Here is a 25,850-nt window from a genome sequence, read left to right as displayed (position 1 = left end):
GGCTGTGTTAAACCCGGGGCTGTAGAGGGGCTGTAGGTCGGGTTGTCGCGGTAACAGCTGTTGCCATTGCAACAGGTTGGAAACTTGAGAAGGGCAAATGCAGGACTTTAAAAAGCAGGCAGGGATGTGAGGGCTCCCGCCATTCAGGAGCTATTGACTCCAAATCCCCTTGATCTTATTCTTCTTCTAGCTGCTCAAGTCTGCTCTCTCAGTTTAGGAGTGGGGCTCTACAGTCCCCGCACAGGCACTTGCAACAGCCTGGGGGTCCCCAAGAGGATGTCACTGCCTCCTTCCCCGGGAGCCATCCTGCAAGGTGGGGGGGTAATCAGCTCCTGTGGACACCAGAGTCTCTGACATCTCCCTGCTTCAGGCCCCATGGCCAACATCTCTTGCCACAGCTGGGGCTGATGTGAAGCAGGGGTGTATCCCCACCTGAGTCCTTGAGGGTCACCAGCACCAGCCCCTGCTGCCCATCCCAGGAAGGAGGGAGCATGGTGGGAATCTCTCTGTTGTGAAGGAACACCTCTAATCCCTGCTGACACCTCCGGGGCTCGCGGGTCTTGGAGCAAGTCATTTGCTCGTGCTGTGGAGAGCTGAAACCCTTTTGCAATCATCCTGCCTTGTGCAGCGCCTTTCAAGCCTGTGCAGGTCGTTTTCTGATGCTGTGTTTTTCAGCTTTTAGTTTTTAGAGGATGACGTGGCACTCCTGCAGGAGAATGTGAGCCGGAAAGCCTTCAAAGCCCTGCTCCTTGCTTGGCCACGGACTCCCCCCATCACCCTGCGTGGCCCCGCAGGGTCACAGTGTGGCTTTGCTGCCCGTTAGAGGGACCCGATGACAGTTCCTTCCCTTCAAGAAGCAATGCCAGGGTTATTGTCTCAGATTTTTGAAAGCCATAAAGCATTGGGAAGTATTACAAAGAGCCAAAACTTCCAGTTCAGGAGCATATATTCCTTATTTATGTCAAAACCCTTGAGCACATTACCTGCAGAGCCCCAGAGCCTCACAGCTGATGTTTGCTCTCCTCGGCTCAGGTGGCACATCGCGAGGAAGAGCGAGTGCACGGCCCAGTGCGGGCTGGGGTACCGCACCCTGGAGATCTACTGCTCCAAGTACAGCAGGCTGGAGGGGAAGATAGAGAAGGTTGACGACCGCTTCTGCAGCAGCCAGCCCAAGCCCAGCACGAGGGAGAAGTGCACTGGAGACTGTAACGTGGGAGGGTGGCGGTACTCGGCCTGGACCGAGGTAAGGGATGCTCGGTGGTACGATGAACGTTGTCTCCTCCTTGCCCAGGGATGTTATGTTTGCAAGCAGCATTTATATAACAGTTGGCCACAGTGATTCTGCTTCCATTGATTTTTTCTGGAGGACATTGTAGTCCAAATCAGCCTGGTACTCCTTATTTTCCACTGAAATTAATTTATGCTTTTAAGCATCCCAAGGTCTGTCTTCGTTATGCTAAGCCCTGCTGGCTGTCTTCTGCCATCAAAGCCAGCACCACTGCCAGGAGTTGGGGAGGACATGTTACCATCAGCAGAGGACTTCTGAAATTTGTTTCCTTTACACTTTTTAGCTTTTCCATGAAAATTCCTGAACACAGGCCTGACACCAAGAGAATGATGAGCTTGGGGCTTTCTGGGGAAGGCACAGTGAAGGCGGGCTGGCTGGTTGGAGGCAATTGATGTCTCCTAAACTGAGAATGAGCAACAGCCATTTGGGAGAACTGAAAGGCAACACTGTAAAAGTAATAATGGGGTTATAACCTGAAATGAATTTCTGAAACTCATTGCCGTGAGATTTGATTAAGCTTAGCAAGATTGGCTTTTTAAAGGAATATATAAAGTAACAGCCTGTTACATAAAGTACAAATTGTTCTTCCAGAGGTTTTCTGCAGTCTCTTCACAGTCCTGACTGCAAAGAGGGAAAAGGCAATAAATGGGCTCTCGGCTTGTAATAGAGTGGCAGAAAGTATTTACTCGATGTCTCTCTTTCCCAGTGCTCCAAGAGCTGCGGCGGGGGCACGCGGCGGCGACGAGCCATGTGTGTGAACACCTACAACGATGTCCTGGACGACAGCAAGTGCAGTCAGCAGGAGAAGCTGACCGTGCAGCGATGCAGCGACTTCTTATGCCCCCAGTGGAAAACTGGCGACTGGTCCGAGGTAGGTGCTGGTCACCAAGGTGGGCTTATCCTGCTGGTCCTCCACCCTGAGGGGCTGGTGCCTGCAAAGAGATAATCTCTGTCCCTGCTCATTCTTTGTGTTTTGTTTGTGCCTCCTGCAGAAGGTGTTCCCAAGTCTGTGCATGGGGTGGCTTAAGACAGGCAGCAAAGTCACTGGCCTTGTCACCACTGGTCAAGTGGCCGTTTCCCTCCCTGCAAAGCCACAGGGGGTTAATTCCTCTCCAGTCATGCAGTAATTTCTCCCCAGTTTTTCCATGGATCCTCTGCACCTTTGGGAAGAAAAATACCTTCTGCCCTCCTCTTCCCTTGAGATTGTCCTTACGAGCCCTGACAGCTCTGGCTGTTGCTGGAGGGCAGGATTTCACCCTGCTAATATCTCACTCAGCCCTCTCCCTGCTGTTTATTACCATTGCCTCTTCCACTGCTGCTGGTGTCCTTTGCAGTGCAACAAAACTGTATCTTGATAGACATTTCCCTGCAGCAGGACTGGGGATGCTGGACAACAGTCTTCAAAGGCTGCTTGTCACCTTTGTGATCAAGTATCTCTTGTATCTGTGAATCACGTTCTTTTAGGCAATGATGAAAGCAATTAAGTGGGAACGGGGATTGTTCTCTGCAAAATATCTGTCTTCTGGGTGGAGCTGCTGGCAGCCCAAGCCATGTCAGTGCAGTGGAAGAGGCGCTCGCAGCCTGTGGGAGCTGAGACCCTTACTGCACACACTCAAAGCCAAGAAAGTTTTTTGCACTTTGTGCAGTTTTTTACAAGTTGTGCACAGCTGAAGGCCAGTCAGGCAGTGCTGTGGCTTTGCCCTGTATCTCAGCTGCTGGAGGTCCTTGTGGTTTTACTTAGCCCGTGCTGAAGGGTCCCAGCCCGGCTGTGCTCTCTGTGCTCCAGCTTCTGCTCTGGACCAGCTCCTGAGAGCAGTCCTGTCTCATTGCAAAACACTCCCATGTTTTCCAGTACACGTGGTCATTAGCTAAAGAGCCGTCTCTCATCACTGGTTTTTAAGCTGTGGTTGCATCAGATCTCTAGGTTTATTTTTCAGTGTCGAGGCAGGTGCTGAGCTGGTGGCGCATCCCCAGCACCACCTGAGCTTGTGCTTTACTCCTCACAGTGCTTGGTCACCTGTGGAAAAGGGCACAAACACCGCCAGACCTGGTGCCAGTTTGGAGAAGATCGGTTAAATGACAGGTTTTGTGATCCCGAAACAAAGCCGGAGTCGGTGCAGATGTGCCAGCAGCAGGAGTGTGCTTCGTGGCAAGTGGGGCCGTGGGGCCAGGTACCGTAGAGCAGCCACGCGGCTCCCGGTCGGTGGGACCTGGGTGCTGGTGGCCAAGGCTGGGCGCTACCCTTTCATCCAAATTCAGTGGCGTAACGGTGTTAATTGATTTGCACACCAAAGCAGCCCTCTGTTCGCTTGGGTTCAGTGGATGGGCAGCAATAACAGTACCTGCCCTTTGTGCTAAATTTAATCTCTGTCATAGTAAATTGGCCATGATTTTCAAAAAAAGGGTTTCCAAGGTTACGCTCCTAAATCCATATTTAGGCACATAAACCACATGGCCTAATTTTCACAGAAAAGCCGCTCACATTGAATAGCTTTTGTTGCTTTTAATGTTTTCCAGTTTCTGGGTTGGTGAGGGCTTTTTTCTGTTAAAATACAAGTTGCTCATTTCTCCCAGAGTGTTCTGGCATCTCCTTTTCCACAAAGCTGTTAGCTCTTGACTTAAAAAAAAAACCAACAGCAACAAAGCCAGACCAGTGGTACCAGTCAGACTTATTTCCCATCAGCAAAATTATTCATTGTGTTACCACGGGGCTGAACAACCAGTTTTAAAGAAGGATATGATGCAGGTTCTACCAGACTGTGATTTACTGTGTGTAGCAAAATAAATCATTTAATTGCTTGCACCTTCATTCCTGAGGAAGCGAGTGAAGCATGTGAGGCTCTGGTGGACATAGTGAGTTAAAACTTTGACCTAATTTAAAGTTGAAATGCGTGAAGTGGAGAGAAACCAGAAGGGAAGCTGGGTTTTATTTTTGCTGCTCATGCTGCGTGCCTAAACACAGGCTGGGCTGATTAATACTTTCTAACCAAAGCAGCTACTCAGTCCCAGCACTTCTTTCTCCTGTCTGTCCTCTCCCAGTGCACGATGACTTGTGGCCAAGGCTACCAAATGAGAGCGGTGAAATGCGTCGTGGGCACCTACGTGTCAGTGGTGGATGACAATGAGTGTAATGCTGCAACCAGGCCAACAGACACCCAGGTAAATCCTGCTGTCCCGTCTCCATCTTTTGCCAGCGTGTGTATGGAAGCATCCAGGCTGCAGCTTCAGGGGATGGCTTGCTGCAGCAAAGGCTGGCCCTGAGCGCCAGCCCATGCAGAGCAGTATCTTGGTCTGCTATGTGACTGTTGGAAAGGTGCAGCACAGCACCCTGTTTTGGTAGAAATGGGACAGAGAAGCTGGATACAGGGAGTTCCCATCCAGACCCTCTCCATGTGGTTAACCTGACACTCTGAAGCACCAGATTGACAAAAAAGGCTTATTAGTCATAGGATGGGATGTGTGAGTGGCTGTCCAGATTCAGAGCTAAAGCTGGTCTCTCAGAGCTCAGGAGCCAAAGAAGCAACAGTAGATGAATATGGGAAGACAACCAGAGAGCAGAAGAATAAGATGGGACAGTAGTTACTGGCCTCAGAGGCTGGGATCTCAACACAGCAGACACCTCCTTTGGCTTGCATGGGGTCCAGGATACCTGGCTGCAGTCTGGGCTCACTTGGCTGCAGGACTGTTGCTTTGTGGTGCAAGTGATGGCTGGAGGCCTTCATTTCTTGTCTGCTGACACTATAGTGTATGTGCCAGCTACAATTCCAGACGCATCTGCCCTGGCCGGATAAATTGAGAAATGTTGCACATCCTTTGCAAATTTGCTGAAGAGGCTTTCCATGCTATGTATGCTGGTACTTGGAAGCATCCGTGTAAATTCCCATTTCAAGCAGAGGATGTGTCCAGGGTGTCTGAAGGAGTTGAATAAAACAGAACATTACCATCTATCTGTCATCTAGGAGAGTCGTAGTGCTGATGCCCTGCCCAGCTTTAGTCTTGCATGACTTCACAGAGTTTAACTAAGGCCACAACATTTAGGAAAGGGCTGTTTTTCCCATGTATGGAAACCAAATGCACTAGAGTCAAGGGGTAACAAACCCGGTGTCATCAGCCATCGTTTGACATGCACATCTCCAGTGTAAGTAAAATCATTGCAATGCGGAAATCATTGATGCCATTTGTCAAGAGCCACTCTCTCCCACACAGTGATGATCAGTATTAATTTCCTTTTTGGCAATGACTACTCGTAGGCTCATGCAGTAAAGTTATGGCTATTCATCATTTCTGTCACCAGACCTCCCAGGAGGTCCAGACAGGACCAGAGCCCTCCCGTTAAGCACCGTACCAAGGCTGAGCACAGTGACATGCCTGTCCCCACAACCTTGCCATGCTTAGTGTGTGGTGAAGATCAGCATGTGGATATAGGTGGTCTGGTGGGCTGCAGGGAATCAAAGGGCTGCAATCAGCTCAGCAGTGTAACCTTTATTAAGTGGGCTACATGTCTTGCGCTGAAGGAAGGGAGCTTTGAAGGGAGATAAAGTTGCTGTTTTGCAGATGTGTGTTCATACCAGAACTCTTTTAATGAACTTTCATCTTTCGCCTCAAAACCATCTGTTTTTAATGCATGGAGATGGTACGTGGTTATGGGGATCCCTATTGTAGAGTTCCTAGTAAGTCAAAAACCCACTGAGGGTTCTGCATATGAAGCCCTCGGGGTACTGATACCGAGCTTTGCTGATTCACCAAGAGGACGCAGGGAGAAAGCCTGTCAATGTACACGCATGCAGCTCACAGATTTTCAAGACATCGTGTGTTGCTCATAATTACATTGAAGAGGAGGTGGTTTAACTGAAACATCTGCAAATTCTTTATTTCCCTCTTTCCCTCATGTATTTCATGTACAGGACTGTGAAATAGCAGCATGTCCTCCCCATCCAAATAGTCCCGAAGCCAAAAGATCCATATCAGGCACTCACAGGACGCAGTGGAGATTTGGATCCTGGACACCGGTAAGCATGTGTTGTAATACTTTCAGGGTTATTTTACAGTAGATAATGTGATATTTGTAAGTGCATTTGACCAACTTTTCATTCCAAAGCCCTTGTAATATAGATGAGGAAGGTTTCTAGCGGAGTGCTTGTTGCTTTTCCCTAGTGCTCTGCAACGTGTGGGAAGGGTACCCGGATGAGATACGTCAGCTGTCGGGATGACCAGGGCTCGGTGGCCGACGAGTCAGCTTGTTTCCACCTCCCGAAGCCATCAGCCACAGAAATGTGCACCGTGACACCATGTGGGCAGTGGAAGGCCTTGGAGTGGAGCTCTGTAAGCATCATGCTGTCTTTTGCAGTGGAGCCTTATAGACCTTGTTGCTGGAAACGTGTTTCATTTATCTGTCACGCTTGCTCTTTTATAAGTGGGGACATTAAGGTTTTCTGCTGTTCATTATTAGAAATACCTGTCTGTCTGATTTTTCAAAGCTGGAAATGTGACTGTGTCTCCTTTTCCCACTGTAATGCAGTGCTCGGTGACTTGTGGTCAAGGTAAGGCAACGCGACAAGTGATCTGCATCAATTACAGTGACCAGCTGGTGGATAGGAGTGAGTGTGATCCAGATGACCTTCCTGCCACCGAGCAAGACTGCTCCATGTCTCCTTGTCATCCAAACAGCCATGACTACGGCAGGCCCATCCACCCTTTCCTCTATCCGGATCATCGCCTGAAACTGCACCCTGGAGGCAGCCCCAACCGAAACCGTGCACATATACCCGGAGGCAATCAGTGGAGGATTGGCCCCTGGGGTGCTGTAAGTGCCTGGATTTTCTTATTGCTGTTTTTTTGTTGTTTGGTTTGTGGGTTTGTTGGTTTGGTTGTTTTTTTTTTCTGGGCTAGTCCAGGCTTTTCTTAAAGTCACCACACAGGAAAAAGAGGGACCCTTCTCCCTGCTGTCCGCTCTCTGCCCACACGAGCAAGCGTTGCAGCAGGGTGCAGGCATCACTTCTCAGCCTCTCACACCTATCTCCAAGGCTCTCTAGGCAGAAAGCTGACAGCATCAGTTTTCATGAGGCAAAGGCCAGCCTCTGCTTCTTGGCCATCTCCTGGGACATCTACAGCTGTGCAGAGCTGTTGCCAAAGCACAGCAGAGCCTTAATGCCAGTTCCTCTCCCTGCAACCAGTTTGCAACGCTTTATCACAGAATTCCCTAAAGGGAATTAAGCATAAATGGGATGTCAAACACTGCATTAAAGGCAGTGGGGATTACTCACCTGCTTAAACCTGGGCTTCTGTTTATTTTCTTTGCTTAGTCAGCACCTAAATCATTGCACTACTATTAGTAATAGCTGGGTTTTGAAGTTAATAATGCCTGTTAGCTGTATTAAATTTCTAGCAGTGCATTCCCACGGTGCAAGGCATTGGGAAGGAGCTGGGAATGCAAAATTATTCCTGGACTCAACGAAGCCATGGGCAATTGTGTCTTCCAGTGCTCTAGCACGTGTGCGGGGGGGTTCCAGCGGCGGGTTGTGGTGTGCCAGGATGAAAACGGATACACTGCAAATAACTGCGACGAGAAAAGCAAGCCCATGGAGCAGAGATCGTGCGAATCTGGCCCCTGTCCTCAGTGGGCTTATGGCAACTGGGGAGAGGTGAGTGTGCCATTCATCCTGGGCTCCCTGCACAGGGGAAAGCTTTCATTAGTGGGTGGCTGAAAAATGGGAAAAGAGGGGGATATTGTGGTGACATTTATTAGAAAGATTGGAGTATGAAAAGCAGCCTCTGATAAATGAGTGAACCGTAGCAACTGCTTGGTGGTGTTTTCCTTTGCATTTGTCATGGGAAAATTTTATTCCCAGGCAAAAGCAAATTCTACAAAAATGAAGATTGATTTTTTTTTTTTTTTCTTAAGATAAATCTAGTTTAACTGAAAGCCTTTTTCTTTACTAAAAACACTGCTCCCTTCTGAAAATTCATCTGAGATGAACAGTTAGAGACATTAACCTCCAGCATCACGTTGGGTCTGGCAGTATCATTGTGGAGCAGCACAAACAGCTTTGGGAAGAGAGAAGCTGAAGCAGCTGATGCCCCGTCTGAGGCTCATGCAACATTTGGGGGGGATTTGGCCAGCGTGGTTTGGTTGGGAACAGAAACAGGAGGTGCTAGCGCTTCGAGCGACTGGTCGGCAGTATTTTTGCTGCCCAGGCGGTGATTGCTCTGTCCTCTGCTGACTTCCAGTGCACGAAGCCATGCGGAGCAGGGACAAGAACACGGCTGGTGGTGTGCCAGCGCCCTAATGGAGAAAGGTTTACGGATCTGAGCTGTGAAATCCTTGACAAGCCACCGGACAGAGAGCAGTGCAATGTGCAGGACTGTCCTAGAGATGCTGCCTGGAGCGCTGGTCCTTGGAGCTCGGTACGACCATAAACTCTTTCTCTTTGTGAACCCTTTTGTGGATATCCCGTAACAACAGATTTAATTTGCTTCAAACCAAGGTGCTAATGCTTCATGTCTTAAAACTGCACTTAAAGAGGATTATTGACAATATATTCAGAATAACACCTGTTCAGGAAGGGCTTTCAGTTAGGGGAGCTCAAGTCCTTTAATTTAAAAGGCACTTTCTGCTAAGTAGCCACCTTTGTCCATTTTATTACACTCTGCGAGCGCTGTGCATTATGAGTCTTGGTTCTGAGTTCTTTGCATATGGATTTAAACCTGGCATTTAAGCAGCACATTTCCATTGAAGTTAAATTGTTCTGATATTTAACGGTAATACTGCACTGTGCACCTCCTGGTTTGACAGTTGCGTGTTCTCTGCCAAAAGCAAGATGACAGAGGAAAATGTCTCCTAAATTGCATCAACTCCTGAGCACGTACAAGTGCGTATAGATGTGTGTGCGTGCCCCTACCTGTCCCCACACACAGCTATATAGAAACATGTGTGCATTCGCACCCGTGCTCTATTTCTGTTCCTGTGTGTGTATATAATAGCGTGATGTACTGTGCAAAGGCACCTGTCAGCTATCCTCGTGCATCTCTCTGGTTCTGGAGAGTTCCTGCCTGGCCTGATCTCCAGCTGCTGCTCTAGATATCATTAAGTCAGCCAGGGATCAGCAAAGTGGTGGAAGGCTTAAACCCCTGGGAGTTTTCTAATAACAAAATAGTATTTGAAGCAGAGGTGTCTTACACTACCCCTTTGCTGCTGGAGGAGTCTGCTACAGAGGTGCTCTTGTGAGGGCACAGCAACCCTGAACGGCAGGGCTGGGGCACTATATTGGGTCCCACAGCTTTGAAATTCTCCCTGCCCAGAGCAGCGCCTTCTGCTGAGCGCTGAGCCCCCGTGTGCCAAGGCCAGTGCTGCCTGGGGCTCTTCTGGCACACTGGAAACCACGGACCTGCCGGTTATGGAGTGGCCTTCAAACAAATGTCGACCTTTATTGTGTATTTTGTTATAAAAGCATTTGAAGAAGATTTAAAAAAAAAAAAAAAAGAAAAATCTGACTCAAAAGCACTTTATAGGAAAAGAGAAAAAGAGGCCTGTTTGTAATGTATGGGACTTCCTTAACCATCACAGTTTGAAAAGTCATCTTGCTAAAACGTAACCACACTCATTTCTGCGAGTGCTTTCAGTAACGCGGATGCCTTCAGTAATGCTCCTCGATATTTTTATCATACCTCAGTGAGTTATGCAGTAGCCATAAAACTGCTGAACTGGTTTTTATACGGTGCTTCACCAGTACCAGGGACAGTGATATGAAATATTTCATTTGAGGTGCTAATGTATCACTTGTACGCTGATATAGTTGGTGCTAAAAATGAGCGAGGAGAGCTAAGCAGAGCTAGCAACGCGTGCGGTGGCTTTCCTGCAGAATAACCAGCTGGGAGTTGCTGCCAACCTTTGTTACCTGTGCTGGACCATTTGCAAGAACCAAAGGTGTGGACAGAGTTGTGTTGCATTTTGGTGTCACTCAGCGTTCAGCCTCTTCACAGCTATCCAGGAGCAGGCTCCAGGGCTGCGTCTGCTCCTCTGTGTTGGAAATGAAGGGTGCAGCCCTGTATTTTGGGTTTGGGTGTTTGGTTTGTTGGGGGTTCTTTTTCACCCAGGAAAACTTTCCTTTGCTCTACTAAGTCGTATTAGCCTTGGTGGGTTGTCCTTGCTCAGTCTTCTGGGAGCGGGTGGGTGTCGGGCAAGCAGGCAGAGGGCAGGGGCAACCTATCCTGCCCGTGGCATCTCCTCCCGGCTGCCCGCGGGGCTCGCAGCCCCCTGGCCTCCGCAGGTGAAGGGGCTGCAGAGCTGAGCCCCAGGCGTTGCCAAGAAGTGACTTGATTTTTCAGTCTTATTCCCGAGGTGTCCTTTGGCTCTGATGTAGGGGACCCCAGAGCTGTCTGAAGACTGAATTGTATCTATGGGGTCGACAGGGCTTCGTGTTCCTCCTGCAAAATACTCCACGTGTATGTCTACCTCGTGCTACTACTGTAGTAGTAACGTCCAAATTTTTTTTTCTTTAGTGTGGTATCACCTGGATTTGCTTTAGCTCTGTCATCAGTTGCAAACATCATTCTGTAGCTGTACATACTTCATCTGTTGGGATGGAGTGTCACTACCATATTTTTTTGGTCACTTTTGAAACAAGAGTATAGTATTAGCTGAAACTTTTCAGCAGTATGGATTTATGTATTTATGTAAAAGTGTATTTATTTTTCCAATATTGTTATTTAATTTTATATAAATATTGCATACATTTACGATGTTTAATGTTAATGTTGAACGGTGAAAATTAAAGACAAGTAGAATGTAATCATAAATGAATTTGTATAATGATTTCTTGAGTCTTTTGCTAAATTAAGATCATATACTAAGTTTTGGTAACTTTTACTAAATTTTCTGAAATGGTACTGCAATGTTCCATCTTTTGACTTGCTTTTCTTTTGCTTGCTTTGTTCTCCAACAGAAACTGTCATTCTCGATAATTAAACAAGCACAGTTAAAAGTGTCTGGATTATGAAGTTTGGATAACTAATTTCTTGCAAGCATCTGATTGGCTTAGCTTCACTCAAGTTTCAGTGAAATTAGTACTATAAAATACAAATTAAAGCAGAGAGTCTGAAGAGTCCTATCCTCAGTCCTCAGGCAAAATTCCACTGGGATTTTATACAATAAACGAGTGGTTTTTATCTGGCTGGTCAAATCCAGGTTTTAAAAGAGATGATTAAATGAATAAACAGATTCTGTATGTAAATGATAATTTTATAGCAGCAGACTGGTGAGATGCCTTGTCATTATAATGTATGTTCAAAGAGGACTAAGAGGAGGTGACACTTTTATTTCCTTGCTTATTTAAGAACATGTATTTAAACACTGCAGAATTGTACGCCATGTGATAGACCTGACCTTTTTATTAAAATAATGCTTTAGAAAACATGCAGAGACTGTCACCAGGATACAGAGAGTGTTTTTTCTCCTCTGAATGCCCCATGGTATGAACGCAGATCTCCATGCAAGCTCTCGAATACTGAGAGGAAATCTCTCCATGTTCTCCAGAACAAGGGAGACATTCACAGAGAGTATTACCCATCTTCACTTAAAACCCAGTGCTGAAACCACTTGTCCTGGAGCAATCTGCTCCTTGCAATAATCTCTGTGAAACTTTGAGTTTAACGTTAGATCCAACTGTATCCTGATACAATTTATGCATAATGCTAAATTGACTTGTTGTGGGCTTCTCATCCTTTCCGAGTTAGGAAATGGGCGCAGAATAAGGTAAAACAATTGTATCTCACAGCACCCTGGGTGAGTCATTTGGGCTTCACTGCACTGGGACAGTAATCATTTGACTTTGACTTGTGGAAAATGGGTGGGTGGGGTTTTGGACTTAGTTTGTGTTTTGGGTTTTGTTTTGTTTTGTTTTCCCTAAAAAGTATTATAATTTAAAAAATAATCTGCTTTGTCAAGTACTTATTGCTCTTGGGTATCAAAAGTTCTAGCTGCTAATGCAGTGGTTGTGTAGCTCTCAGTGCCTGCAAAGTGATGTGTGTTCCCAGCCTCTTGAATAGGCTGAAATGCTGGTATCATCGTCTTTGAGCGCCTTTTGACCTGACAGTGAAGAATTGGGATCTTAGCATAAAGTAATTAGAATATTAGCTGGCCAAGCTGCAATCTCTGTTATTGCCGATGTGAATTCAGGTTTGGGTTAGGACTACATTGCTGTATCCCCTTTGCTGGAAGCTGGTGGCATTGATGGCTCTGCAGGGCTCTTCAGCTCCATGCAGGGATGCAGGGAGCAGCAAAGGGTCTCTGAGCTCAGTGGGAAGCGGGAGGACTGCCTGGCCAACATCCATGTCACGGAGCTGGCACTCAGGAATTTTAATCTTAAAATTGGTGTCAGTGGAAAGTTCAGGTTGTTTGTATTTAATTCTGTCAAAGGCCCAACATGTTGTTTACAAAATGCCTTCCCCACGAAGTTGGCTGAAGATAGGCTATTCAACAGCAATATTGTCCATGTTGTTGTTCTGATAATATTCTTAGCAGGCAGGATGTCAGCTTTTGCTAAGGCACAAGTGATAACCAGGGGCAGATTTGGTTGCAAGTGTATATAACTCTGCTGTTCTCTTCCTCTCTTCTGCAGAAAATGAATTTGCTGTGACAGCAGCATTACTGAGCTGCTGTGTGATTCTTTACATGTGTTTTGCAATAACAAAGCCATCCTTGAAAATGAAGTGACAGGCACGCTGAACTCTCCACTCATTCAGTGGTTCATGTTGCTTTTTCTGCCCTTCATTCACATGACGATGGTTTACACTCTGAGATTGCGACAGCAATTCTGTATTTCTCTGTAGTGACAGGTATTATCAGAAAACTAATAAAAACAATCCTACCCTAAGAGCCTGCGAGGAAGGACAAATGTTGCTGCAGCAGAGGAAGGCTGCATGTATGGTCCCAGCACCCATAACCCAGGCAGAGGGATGTACTGGGTGGCTTGTGTGCCTTTAAAAAACCAGTTAGAAATAGATGTCTTAGTGAAGATTTAATAAAGCTGACTCAGCCCAAAATGAGAACTTAGTTAGCCATGGATATCCCCAGCCATCTGTCTGAAGCTGGCTCTGTCTCAGAGCTGTTTACTGTACACTTAGGCTGGCCCACCAAGGCTGCTGTCTCTCTTGGGTTCCTGGCTGTCTCCCTTTTAGGATCAGTCAGACCGACTGACTCCAGGGACTGCCAGTTTGGTGTGCTGATGAAAAGCAAGAAGTTGTCTGCTTTGGTTCCCCAGTCAGAAAAAGGCCTTTGACAGTGCAGACCTTTTTGCTTTTGTTTAAAAAAGCAAACCAGACCTGTTTCAGCCCTTCCCTGAACTCCCTGCTGTGTGTCACCCGGCCAGAGCATCCCAGCGCCAGTACCCAGCTTCAACCACCCTCCAAAGCTGCACATCCCTGGGTGACAGTTGGGGCGGGCAGAGTTATGCCAGATGTCTTACCATACACCTATTCAGTGCCTCATACCCTTCTCAGAGCTTGTCCCAGAAAGTAAACGCAGTTGGGGTTCTTGTTTGAAGAGTTTCAGCCTGTTGCTCCTCCGGGGCAGTGGAGATGGATGCTCCTGAGGCTCTTTCCGCAGCTCATTGCCCACTGTCCCTTCTGAGAGGCTCAGAGCCACAGCTGGTGGCTCCAAGCTGGTTACAGGTGGGTGAAGCCAGTGATACCCAGTTGCCTGGTAGAGGAACATCATATTATTCCTCTCTTGCTACTCTCGAATCTCCAATTTTTATTTTGCTTTCCATTTTTGTTGTTCGCCTAGCATCACCAGACATCTTTCATTGCTGTTTCTGTTTCCCTTAAACAAGGAGAACTATATAGGTATACTTTTGCTATCAGTTCTGCTGTTTGCTAGTGTTGATGATTCGTGAGCAGGAAAAAAAGCCATCGAAGCCCATCTGCTACACTGCAGGTGAGGAACCACCCTATGGCACTGTGGGCTTCACCCCGAGCCTGCACTTAAGCACCTTGCTGATCTCAGGACTGATTTCCGGCAACTTAATGCTCAGCTGTTGCAATCCACACTCCTTGCACCCGTTGTGATCTGGTGGTTAAATCTAGTGTCTTTTAGACTGATGGATCGGGCAGCAGTGTCCCTTCTAACCTCCCTCATCCAATGACTAAATGCTGGGGAAGTACCAGAGTAATGAGCTGCACAGAATGGCCAGTCTTGTCTGCTCTCCTGCAGTAGCCTCTTCTATTGCCACTGCCAGGACAGACGTGAGCTGGACCAGTGGTTAGATGCAGGAAGGTTCTTGTATCTTGGAACTGTTCTCTTCCCCCCACTCCCAGATGATGCATCTTTTCCCCAGTTCCTCAGTGCACCTTGCCACTCAGAGCAGGTGACTCCATTAATATTCACTGATGTTTCTTACCACGTGTAATCCAACCCATGCTTCTATCCTAACTTACTGTAAAATACTTGCTTTTCTCCTCCCAAAGTACAGCAGCTGTTTGGCTGCATTTGGTGTGACTCCATGGTTGCCTTTTTACAGCTTCCCTCTTACACATTTTTCTCAATGAATTGTTAAATTTCTAGGCTATGCACATCTGGCCTGAACTTGAACAAGTGGTGGGACCGCTGTTCAGCGATGACTGGCTTCAGTCTCTGTGTCATGGGTGGCCCATCCATGGCTGCTGACTTCATAAAGTCTGCGGACCTGCTATACACACACATACGCACACATTCACACACGCAGAAGAAATAAAGCAATAAATAAAAGGGCAACTGTTGGGAACTGGCTTTGGGTGCAGTAATTGAAATACACATTAGACTGCAGGAGACCCATCAGAGCAGTAACAGCTTTCAAGGATGATCTGTGAAGTTCAGCATCTTCAAGCAGATCCCTGAGCTGGGCGTTGGGAAGTCTGTGTGTGTTTTTGCCCATATTCCAGACTCACACTATATACCCCAAACTGCAATAATGGCTGTTGCTCAGATCCTAGGGTTTGTAGCATTTAGAAACAAGGATGTGAGATGAGGGACACTAAGCACAAGGACATTTACTGTGTTTCTAACTCGCCTTGTGACTGATTTGTGCAGTCATTAAGGAAGAATGATGTAGTCTGTCTTGTTCCAAAGACACTTAATGCTCTACTCATGTTTTAATTTTTACTAGCTCACAGCAGATGTGAGTGAGCCAGCAGCATGGATGAAAAATCTATCTGATGCCCAAGACTGTATGCAGGCTGATACTGTTTGATCCCTAGTGCATTAAGCCAAGATTTTTCTTTATAAAACCAGGGAGCAAGAAGGAGCCCAGTGCTCATACAAACCCCCAGTGTGATGCACACCTGTGAAATAGGGCTGACGTTCCTTGGAGAGCTCTCTACTTTGTGTTTCCCTCTATCTGACATGGAGAAATCCTCTTCTTGAATGGAACTTCTAAATGGCATTATAATACAACTGTTCACTAAAAATATGAAGTGTCAGTTAGCCTAGGCTGCTTGCTGCTTCAATTGCTACTCTCTTAAAAGTGCCACAGCATGGAAAATAGGCTTCATCAGTGCCTTCCACATCCCATTATACCAGCGTCCTTGGGTAGCTCACACATCTCCTCCTAATTTGAGGAAATGCCATCTAATGCTTTGCTCCCTGGAGAGACCTGCAGTGGCTATTTGGGGGCTTTTGTTTGTTTGTTGTTCAAGTTAAATAGCTTGGAGACGGGCAGGAGTGCAGCTTTTAAGGCAGCTTTGTGTGTTCACAGCTCTCCTGATTTCTGTACCTGGTGAATTTTTTGAAAGGGTTATAACAAGAAGGCAGGTGAAAGAGGGGGGAGAAGGTGCTACTTACTAGGTGGGTGCCATAGAAGAGGAGATGCATGGCTTCTGCTGCTGCAGTACCTGCTTTTCTTCAATATATCTTGTGAGGTTTCCCAGCTCAGGGAAATTATTGTATTGACTTCAGTCCTCAGGGCCTTAAATCTTGCAGGAGCTCAAGAGCCCAACAGCAACCTTTCCTCTGGGAAATCTATGCTGCTGGAGGAACGGGCTCCAGGCACTCTCCTCTGCTGCAGCAACACATCAAGTTGGACCCTTTTCTTTCAGAAATTTTTCCTTTTCTTGAATCTGTTATGAGACATCGTCTGAGGTCACTTGCCAGTCTCTGCAGCTTGGTTTGGCAGAGGGAAGGCGAAGCTTTAGTGGGTTGTTTTCTTTCTCCCTTTTGCAAATAATCCCTTGGGAAGCTCTGTGCCTCTGCTGGGAGTAGAGTAGCTGGAGGACAGACCCCCATGGATGTTCCCTCTTGCCCATGCCCAGGGTGAGGAGCACTCCTTGGGGACTCTGGGGCAAAACCTGCTCTTGTGCACACCAAGGGCTCCCCTCCAGCTGTGGGAGGGCTCCTCAGGACCTTCCCACGGGAGTTCTGGACAATGCTCACAAACACACTTGGACTACGCTCTCCAAAATCCCTCACGTTCGTGTCTTCTTCAGTCCCCCCATAACTCTGGGGAGTCAGCATGGATTGAGCAATTCTAAAGCCTATTTCAAACTGCACTGCAATGCTTTGGTGTCTTTTGCTCTGGTCCAGTTGCCCTCCTTTGAATGTAGAAACTACTCTTTTAAATGTACAAAAATCAGGTGTATTTTCTGGCCTTGTACCAGCTGAAATCACCGTGCCCACATGGTCTCAGCTGCCACGTGCACTAAGGAATGGCTCCCTCTTACAGTTTGGCAGGAAAGGAAAGCCCGGCTGGGTGAATCCTGCCCCGCACGCCATGTTCCCACCCTGCAGACAGGGACTTCTCACCATGCCAATGCGGCCGGGCGTGAGACTGGGCTAAAACAGATCGGTGGAAGGAACAGGATTTCAAAGCAGCCACAAATATTTTCTAAATTTCTCCTCAAGTGCTGCAGTCACAGGAGAAAGGATAGCATGGAGCCACACCCTTCTTTTAAGCTTGCCTCAGTGAAGCCTAGGGAGTTACCTGCTAAAATACCTTGCTGTTGTGAAGATAATTAAGTTAGTTTGGATGCCACAGAGCCTCTGTTGCTGGATAGCACACAGATGCTCGGGCATTTTAAGACTTCTAGTAAAGGTTCAGCTGGTGAGAAGTGATCCAGGCTTTCCTTGGTGGTGCATCTTCTGATGTCCTTTGTGCTCAGGAGACTTCAGGGGTACAGAAGTCACTGGGCTGTGATTTCAGCATGTGATAGCAGCAGTGCAAGTTATAGAAAGAGCTGATGTAGACTAAATGGGATGCTGAGATGTAACTGTGAGGGTGCATGGCTGGGTTCTGCTCACACTTGGAGATGTTTGCTGACATCCAGGAGCACAGCCCCTGACATAAACGGGGGGTAAAGCATTGTAGAGCTCTGCTGTTTTTCTGCTTTATTTCATCCAGCACATGTTTCAGCTCAGATTGTTGGAAACGATGAAGAAGGGCTTACTTGGGAGTGCTTACTTTCCATATAATCCTTAATGTGTGGAAATCTAAACCTACAAGGATTGATTTTAATTTCCTCCAAAAAGTTGCTCCTGGCAGAATCTGATAAAGCCATTTTTAGTGTAATTCTTCCCAGCCCTGCCCTTGGTGAGCTATCAGAGCATACCTATCTTTGGGAATTCATTTGGTGATCACCACAGCTTGCATTCATTATCTCAGATACCTCCCAAATCGTCGGCTGATGCATGGGGGGCCTGGAAAAGTGGTCTGACAGCATTTTCTGAAACTTTTCACTTTGGGGGGAGAATGTCCCCAGGTTCTTGCTGGTGGTTTGCCTTTCTGCCACGGGTTGAGCTGCCCCTTCAGTGCACAGAGTTAAGGAGAAGTGGATTTGCTCCATTTCTTCTTGACCGCTCTGGGCCGCCTCTTTCTTTTCACCAAGATTTGCTCATTGATATCCAGGACTGTCGAGTCCTTTCCATGCCAGACCGACCTCGCTCCCAGCCCTCAGCCTGGAAGTGGCACAGCTGCAGCACAAGTTCCCACTGCAGAAGAGCAAGTGACCATCTCCTGCACCCATTTTGTAGAAATTTTTAAGAGCTTTTGGGGTACATATTCTGGTTTTATCCTTCTGCCAGCCTAGTGAATCAAGCAGCAGCCTTCTATTTTAAAGAGGACTTACCAAACAAGATGTACCCTAATCTTTCAAAATATCAGAATAGGAAATGCAGCAAGGGTTAGTTTAAAGCATTTTGCACATACTTGCTAAAACGGAATAATCTTCATCATTCTTGAACTCTGAAACAGAAAACAAATTTTTCGTGGAAAGAAAAACACAAGCTTGCTGCTGCGCTGGAGCAGAGCAATGCATTGCAGGAGAGATTTAGCATCACGTTCCGACCTTTCTGGAAACAGTTGATACGGAAATATTTTTGTCGTATTTATTTAAACATTTTTCTTGCATTTATTTAAGCTAGCCAGTGTATTTATTTGAAAAAATCAACAGCATGCCAATCACCAGTTCCTGGCATGTTGCATATGCAATAAACATAAAACCCTTAAATCTGTGCTCATATGCTTTGATCCTAATGCTCTTAGGAAAGTCCTTTTGTTCTTATTCTCCATATAAAGCACCAGGTGTGACTGTGGTGGTTTTAGGAGATAATAAAGATAATAACAAGAGGAAGGTTTATTAGAGTCTTTAGTATAAAGTCTATAGCTGATTTTTTAGAAATAGTATGTCTTTATTATTTTATGTGCCACGATCATCTTGGGGGTTTTTTAAGAAACAACACAATGTGTTGTTTTTACACCATCCTCCATGCCTGACTATCCTCCTGGCTTCACCCACGGGTGCTATTTGCTGTCGTGCCTTAATCACAGGCTAGAAACAGCATTTCGGAGCAACATTTTCCTACACTTGAGTGGAGGCGGAGGCAGGTTGACCATTGGCATGCCCAGGTGCGTGTGCTCCTTGATTCTAGAAAGCTGGTTAGGGAGAAAAGTCAATACAGTACCTTAGCTACACCTTCAGAGCTGGATCCAGAGGTGATTAGAACCAGTAGAAGTCCTTCTGTTGACTGCAAAGAGCCTTGGATGAGGCTGCTGTTCCACAGAGAGCCACTTGTCCATCCCCAGTACTTGGAAGTATTTTCTACAGAGTGGAGATAGGAAAGAAATCGAGAAAATGAAAGAGAAATATGAAAAGAGTGGTTTTGTCTGTGCTATTCAAATGTTTTCAAGAAGGCATGGTCAAAGCTTACCTCACTACGGCATTGTGATTGATAGATACCTTAAGCAAGCAGCAGCGTTTGCAATGAAAGCGTTTGCGATGAAGAGTCCTGCTAATGAAACGCAAAGTTTCTCCAGGGTCTGAAATAAATGATGAGGCTGATGGCAGTAGCTAGGTGTGCTGCTTCCCTAAGTCACGTGGCAGTGAGACAAAGCCCACTATTAAATTATTTTCTGCATGTGCCTCACATATGCTTAAAATCTACGTGCCACATAAAAGCTGGAAATACCTGAGACAAATTAGAAGTCAGTTATGAAGTAGACTCTTTGCAAAGGAATTTTCAGTCTCTGGTACATAGTTACATTAAGTTATTCAATGTCCCTTTTCTGTCAGTGCAAATGAGATCATAACTCATATGTGCATGAAAGCAAATGGGTGGTTTAGATCTAAAAATGCACAGCTGCCTAACTTGGATTTATATTAGAGACAGACATAGAAATGATTAATTCCAGCATCTTGGAAATTACATTTAAGTATTAACAAAATTAGGCAAATTGTGCCTTAACCCCTGAATGCACCAAGATATGCACGCAGTCCTGTGGTTTGATCATGGGATGACGAGACGAACGTTAGAATTGGGCCCCACACCAAAGCCAAGCAATCGTGGAAGGGGGATAATAATTTAGGAAAATACTAGCTCCATACTATTTGAGAGATCACGTATTTATCAACCAACTTCAGGTCCCCAGAAACGTGCTTGCATTGTTGCACAATGTGGTTATTCTTTCTTTAGACTGTGGTTATTCTTCCTTAGAATAAGTAGTGGATCTGGTGTATTTTTTAAATTAGAGAACAGATGCACTGGATTATGCTGCCAGCTCAGGATGTGGGGCAAGACAGAGTCCTGATCAAGTATGTGAATTTATTCTTTAGCTTTGGCTGTCGTAGTAAAGTGAGATCAACCTGCATGGAGAGCACTTACTGAGGAGCACTTGAATTTTTGCTAAAGTGTCTGTGTTGGTGTTTAGTCCAAAGATAGCAAATGGATGAAAGTATTAGAAGTTTACAACTGGGTTTGGTAGGATTTGACATTTTCTTCTTGTTGCTGACGTTCATTGCCTGGGGAGAGATGTAGAGAGAATGAAAAAATGAACTTCTGATGATATTTGAAGGCTTATAAAAATAGGATAACATTAACTCAATCTTTTTTCTGTTGATACTAAAGAAAAAAAAAAAAGTGAAGTTTATGAATCTGGGTAACTCATGAATGTCTTATTTTAGAACAAGGAACAACATTTCCTCTGTCTCTCAGTGCAAGGTTGAATGTTGCTTGTCGGGTTTTTTAGCCTATCTTGAGACTGGAGCTGGACTCAAGAAAACTCACAAGGTGAACATCCCTACCACAGGCTCATCAGGCTTCCCCACCTCTCTCAGAGGAGCATCATTAATGTCCCTATTGGTCACAAGGGACTCAGCTACCTTTTGTCAATCTCTAATGGTCTTGCAGCAGGAAAGCAAGTTCTGTTTTTCAGAATATCACTTGTACAAGCTTTTAAGCAGCAACATCTGATCTTATGAGTTACATTCCTTCCTCTCCACGTTGGTCTGAACTTTTCCATTGCTCTCGCTGGTTCTTTGGGTCCCTCTTAACACAATAGGGGCGAATGAGTTGCAAGTAGTGCTGTAATTTAAAATAATCACAGTTGCCAATGCATATGCCAATTTCTACTCTAATGGATCTTCCAGAGCTGCTACATGTATAAATTGTCGGTTTTTAGGTTTCAAATGTATTCATAGACTGGGAAGAGCTTGGGCTGTAATTTATTTCTTAGGAAACATACTGATGGAGTGGCTCCAAAACAAAGGAAGAAGCCTCATCTCTGCATGTTTGCTGCATTCTGAAAGGAAAGCAGAACTTTTTGTGTTGAGAGATGGTTGAACTGGTGTGTTTGTGCTCAAGGATTAAACCAGGATGCTTGTGACGTAGCATGTACTGACTTGCATAACATGTAATGAAGAAATTGAAGCTGAGTCTCTGGGTGCATCATGCTGAGTAAGAGGCTTGTTCTACACGAAACTGTCATATTAAATTCTTGTCGTGATTCCAGACCCCTTTGATTCCTAAATCTTTTGGAGGAGACTAATCTGAAATCAAAGTGAAGTTGCTTGGGGTTTGCATGCCAGAAGTGGTCACATTTGAAAAAGTTCAGTGAACCTGCAGAGGGAGGTTGAAATTAGTTGCTTCACTACAAAGCTTACAGCTAACATACCTGCTGATTTGCTTTTTGCTTTGATTCTTTGGGCTCTGCCTTCTTGCCATCTTCTGAGTTGTTTTCAAAATCCATAAAATCTTAAGGATGAGCATGTCCTGGTTTCAGTCTGTTTAGTAAAAAAAAGTAAATCAGTCTACACTAGTAAAATAAACATGAGCTTTAATACCAAGGATGTGGAAATCTGCATTTTTCTCTTCTGCCTTGTCCTTTGTTCAGTTATTTCCCTCTGTGAAGGTGTGTATCGCACTTTACTCTCCTGATTTACCAGCATTTGACCTCCCTTTGTAGCAAGGTAAATGGAAATGGTTCCTTTTGAGTTCTAAGTAGATACTGAGGGCTCCTGCCTTGATCCCTGTAAGATGACTCTGCTCCTTTGAAACCACTGGAGCAATGCCAGGAATCCAGCCTGTTATCCCTGCTGAATGTCAGCTGCTTTCACTAATTTGATGTTGGCATTTTGGGGGGCTTTGACCAAGAATATCATGCAATATTAAGCACAAATGGGAGCATTTCCAGTGATTAAATTCTGCCCTTCCGTATCCCCCTCAAGCTTTGTGTAGGCTGCTGGAGACCTGGAGATGTGCTTTTTGGTCCAGCTGAAAGAAAATGCCCTGGGTAGCCATGGCCCATGTATAACCATGTAGATGGCCCTGCATGAAAGCTGATCTGTTGTTACTTTATATTTACAGTGTTCAGTCTCCTGCGGAAGGGGCCAAAAGCACCGCAATGTGTACTGTTTGTCAAAGGAAGGGAGGCATGTAGAAGAAGATTATTGCAAGCACCTTGCTAAGCCCAATTTGCAAAAGAAATGCAGAGGGGGCAGATGTCCGAAGTGGAAAGCAGGAGATTGGGGACAGGTGAGATATGTTGTATACCCTTTTGCACCCTTTGATATTCTTCCTCCGTCAAATGGGTTAGAAGCTTGTTTTCCCATCACTTCAGTCCTCTTGAATTTTTCAAGGGTAGAAGTGTGGGGCCAGATCTCCAGGTGGTGTAAAACAGTGTATCTTCATGGACAGCAGTGGAGCAGCACTGATTTGTACCAGCTGAAAACATGGCAACTTGCTTTTAGTGTCTATCTGAAAGTAAATGCCTTGTATATTTTAAGTTCCTGCTAGAAAAGGCATTAGTATATATTATTAAAGAGAATCTACTATTTATTCATGGTTTTAATATCATTATTATTTAACTATGTCACATCCCAAGCAAAATCTTCCTTAGTTTTGAGAAATCTGAAATTAATTTTATTGTCAGCTTCCTGGGAAAGCCTAAAGAACAATCAGAGCTGTTCATTAAACATGCCTTTCGCTACCTTTTGTTTCTTAACAAGCTCATCACTTGATTTTGCTTCATTAAAAAGTCAGACACTGATGCATAGAGCAGAGGCTGCTGGAAATGTGAAAGTGCTTGGAGTTATTAAGCATCTTGTTTGCTGAAAGCATACCTTGAATCCTTGTTTTCCTGAAAATAATGTCTTTGTTATCACCTTGAATCTGCTGCATCACATTTTTATCTCTTAACCTCGCTTTTTCCCTCTACCTCATTAGTGTGCTAATCAGCAGAGTTATTGAAAATCCCAGACTAAATGAACTGTTAACTTGTAAAACATCACTTTCTCTTGCAGTCTCTCTTCCAAATTAAGGTACAAAACACCCATTCTCACTGTATGCAAGTTTTCTGAAAGATAAACCATTAATTGCTACAGGCACACATGCGAATGTTAGGACTAGGACAGCATACTGTTGTTTAACATCAACTATTAAAAAAGACAATAATCCCACTGATGTTTTATGTTTGTTTTTAGACTTTTTTTTTTTTTTTAATGCTTACCTTTGGCTTTATAGGATAGGACTATTTGCCATTACACGTGCAAAGGTCTAAGTGTGCATTCACCATAGTGGTTCAGTTACTGAGGTCTGGGTCCTTTACCCAAGGTATGGCTGGGAGCACCCAGGTAGCTCTGTGAAAGGCACAATACTGCTCCCACGTAGGAAATTAAGTCAGTATTATTACCTTTATTACCTGCAGGACTGAAACCTCAATTTTATCCAGGAAGCTAGACTGAAAAGAAACGGCAGGCCATTAGATAGTCTTGTCATAACCGATTTGCACCTTATTTAAAGTGACTGCTTCTGAAAGCAATTTTTTACAGCTAATAATTGTAAACATAATAATGTAATGGTCTGTCGATTGCATTAAAATACATTAATGTTAATTGATAAAAGTAAGTGTTTTAAAAATTCCCAACATTCCACCGCATGATTGGAGTTAATTTTTATGCAAGTGGAGAAAGAAACCCAAGTTAATAGGAGGATGAGGTGATTTATGGCCTGAGGTAATCTCTTGTGACTAGGCAATTAAGGAATATTTGTATGCTAATGATAAGGCTAAGAATAAGCAGCACATTTCCAGGGGTAGCTCCTCAGCCCAGGTTCCTGATGCTGTATGTGCTCAGCCAGCCAGCGTCTTGCTTGGGATAAAAATAGAGGAGTAGAAAGATTCATTCAGTATGATCAAACTGGGCTTTTTAAAGCCACATGAAATTCTCTGACATGTCTTCTTGTGTCCTGATCCTCACTCATGCTGGCAGCATTTCTTTGCCTGCGACAGAAGAGTTGGGGCTGTCAGAAGTTTGGAGCAGTGGCCGTGGCCATCCCTGTGAGAGGTGTGCAGGGCTTGCACGGCTTTGCAAAAGATTTGATGCCTTAGAGACGAGGTGAAATTAGGTGCTGAACTTCTCATTAAGACTATGAAACAAGCCGGCGTTTGGCACTCTGAATACCCAGTAGATCAGGATCTAAATGGGCATGGAAACTCCGTGTCACCTTCCCCATCACTGGTGCCACTGTTGAAAGTAGGAGCCAGGATCAGTTTGCACTTAGATACTATCAAAAAAAAAAAAAAAAGCCTTCTGAAGGTCTAATTGCCTCTGAAATATAATCCCAAAAACTGAGCTGCTGTGAGCTGCCTGTCTTTTGTTCTGGGTGAACCAGGAAAAGTCTGCGTGAGAAATAAAGCAAGGTTTTCCCATAAAAGTGCATCCTCCTTGTCACCATATATGCACAGCACCTGTTGCATGTGCCTTTAGGGTGTGGGGTTTCTTTTTCTTTTCCTTTTGGGAAAAGGAATGATTCAAAAAAATCAGGATTAAAAATTACAGGAACGGTTAAAAATTACTCCCAGTTGGAAGCTGGCTAAACTGGTGCTCCACTACCATTTTTTTTTCCTCTCTGAATATTTTGTATTCAGAGACTGGGTAATTCTTTTCTAGATTGTTATGATTCCACTTTCCTGCAGCAAAGCGTTTTTAATATATCTGTAATAATCAGAAGGTAAGAAAAAAGCTTTTTTCTCTGCGTTTCGAATGTGCTTGTGTCTGCACTGAAATGTCAGATTTAATGTGTTTGCATCTCCTACCATGGTGTAAATTATGGCCATCTACTTTCACTTAGCAAAAATGCCAATATTTATTCTGCTGTCTGGTATTTACATATTTCTGCTACAGGCTGAAATCCAGCCATCTCTAAAAACACAGGTGGAGCATCAGGTAGAACTTCTCCATAGCCAAGCTGGCAGTTTGGTGATTCACTTTCTTAGTGAAGAAAGGAGCACTCCTGGGAAAATGTATGGACTCCATAGAAAGGACAAACGGGCTGCCTGGCTGGTGGCATCCCATAGGGGAATACATACGTACAGCACAAGTTGGATGCCCCAAAACTGAATATCTTCTGGCAGTGTCAGCCGTCTGTATTTCCCCAAGGTAGACACAGGTTGGCTGACCAGTGTTCTGGATTAAAATAGGCCAGGATGAAAATGGTGTTAAAAAACACCTTTTCTTGCCTCTGTAATAAAGCATAATGGTGTTATTTTGAAGCCAGCCATAAATCCAGCCAGAGCCACAGCAATGAGGATGCTGCGGCACAACAGGAGGAAGCACCCCGCAGAAGATGTCTTGATTTACAGGGAAAAATCCCGTGGCCACAACTCACCAATTTTTGCCCAAGCCAGGCGCAGGCGTTGCCCTGCCCTCAGCAGGGCTCCGAGCTTGGGCAGGAGCAGCACCTTGGAGTGGCCAGGTCAGCCCCACCACAGCCCTCCCGTGGCCCCAGGGCTGGGTATTTCTTCCTCCCATGCTGTGGCTGGATGACATT

At 45.3% G+C, this 25,850-nt stretch overlaps 1 protein-coding gene across 2 annotated transcripts in view; it reads left to right on the top strand.

Moving 5' to 3' along the window:
• The window catches only part of ADAMTS9 (ADAM metallopeptidase with thrombospondin type 1 motif 9), an 84,048-nt gene that overhangs the window by 36,514 nt on the left and 21,684 nt on the right, over positions 1-25,850 (top strand). For both annotated transcript variants that reach the window (XM_074914080.1, XM_074914079.1), the window contains exons 20-29: positions 1,033-1,243; positions 1,995-2,159; positions 3,295-3,459; positions 4,328-4,447; positions 6,193-6,297; positions 6,443-6,610; positions 6,807-7,091; positions 7,768-7,929; positions 8,516-8,692; positions 22,389-22,556. In XM_074914080.1, the coding sequence (XP_074770181.1) occupies positions 1,033-1,243; positions 1,995-2,159; positions 3,295-3,459; positions 4,328-4,447; positions 6,193-6,297; positions 6,443-6,610; positions 6,807-7,091; positions 7,768-7,929; positions 8,516-8,692; positions 22,389-22,556 (1,726 nt within the window). The remainder of the gene's footprint in view (positions 1-1,032; positions 1,244-1,994; positions 2,160-3,294; positions 3,460-4,327; positions 4,448-6,192; positions 6,298-6,442; positions 6,611-6,806; positions 7,092-7,767; positions 7,930-8,515; positions 8,693-22,388; positions 22,557-25,850) is intronic.

The sequence above is a fragment of the Athene noctua genome, chromosome 10 (assembly GCF_965140245.1).
Source record: "Athene noctua chromosome 10, bAthNoc1.hap1.1, whole genome shotgun sequence".
NCBI classification, from domain to species: domain Eukaryota; kingdom Metazoa; phylum Chordata; class Aves; order Strigiformes; family Strigidae; genus Athene; species Athene noctua.
This window is presented reverse-complemented; position numbering and strand designations above follow the sequence as displayed.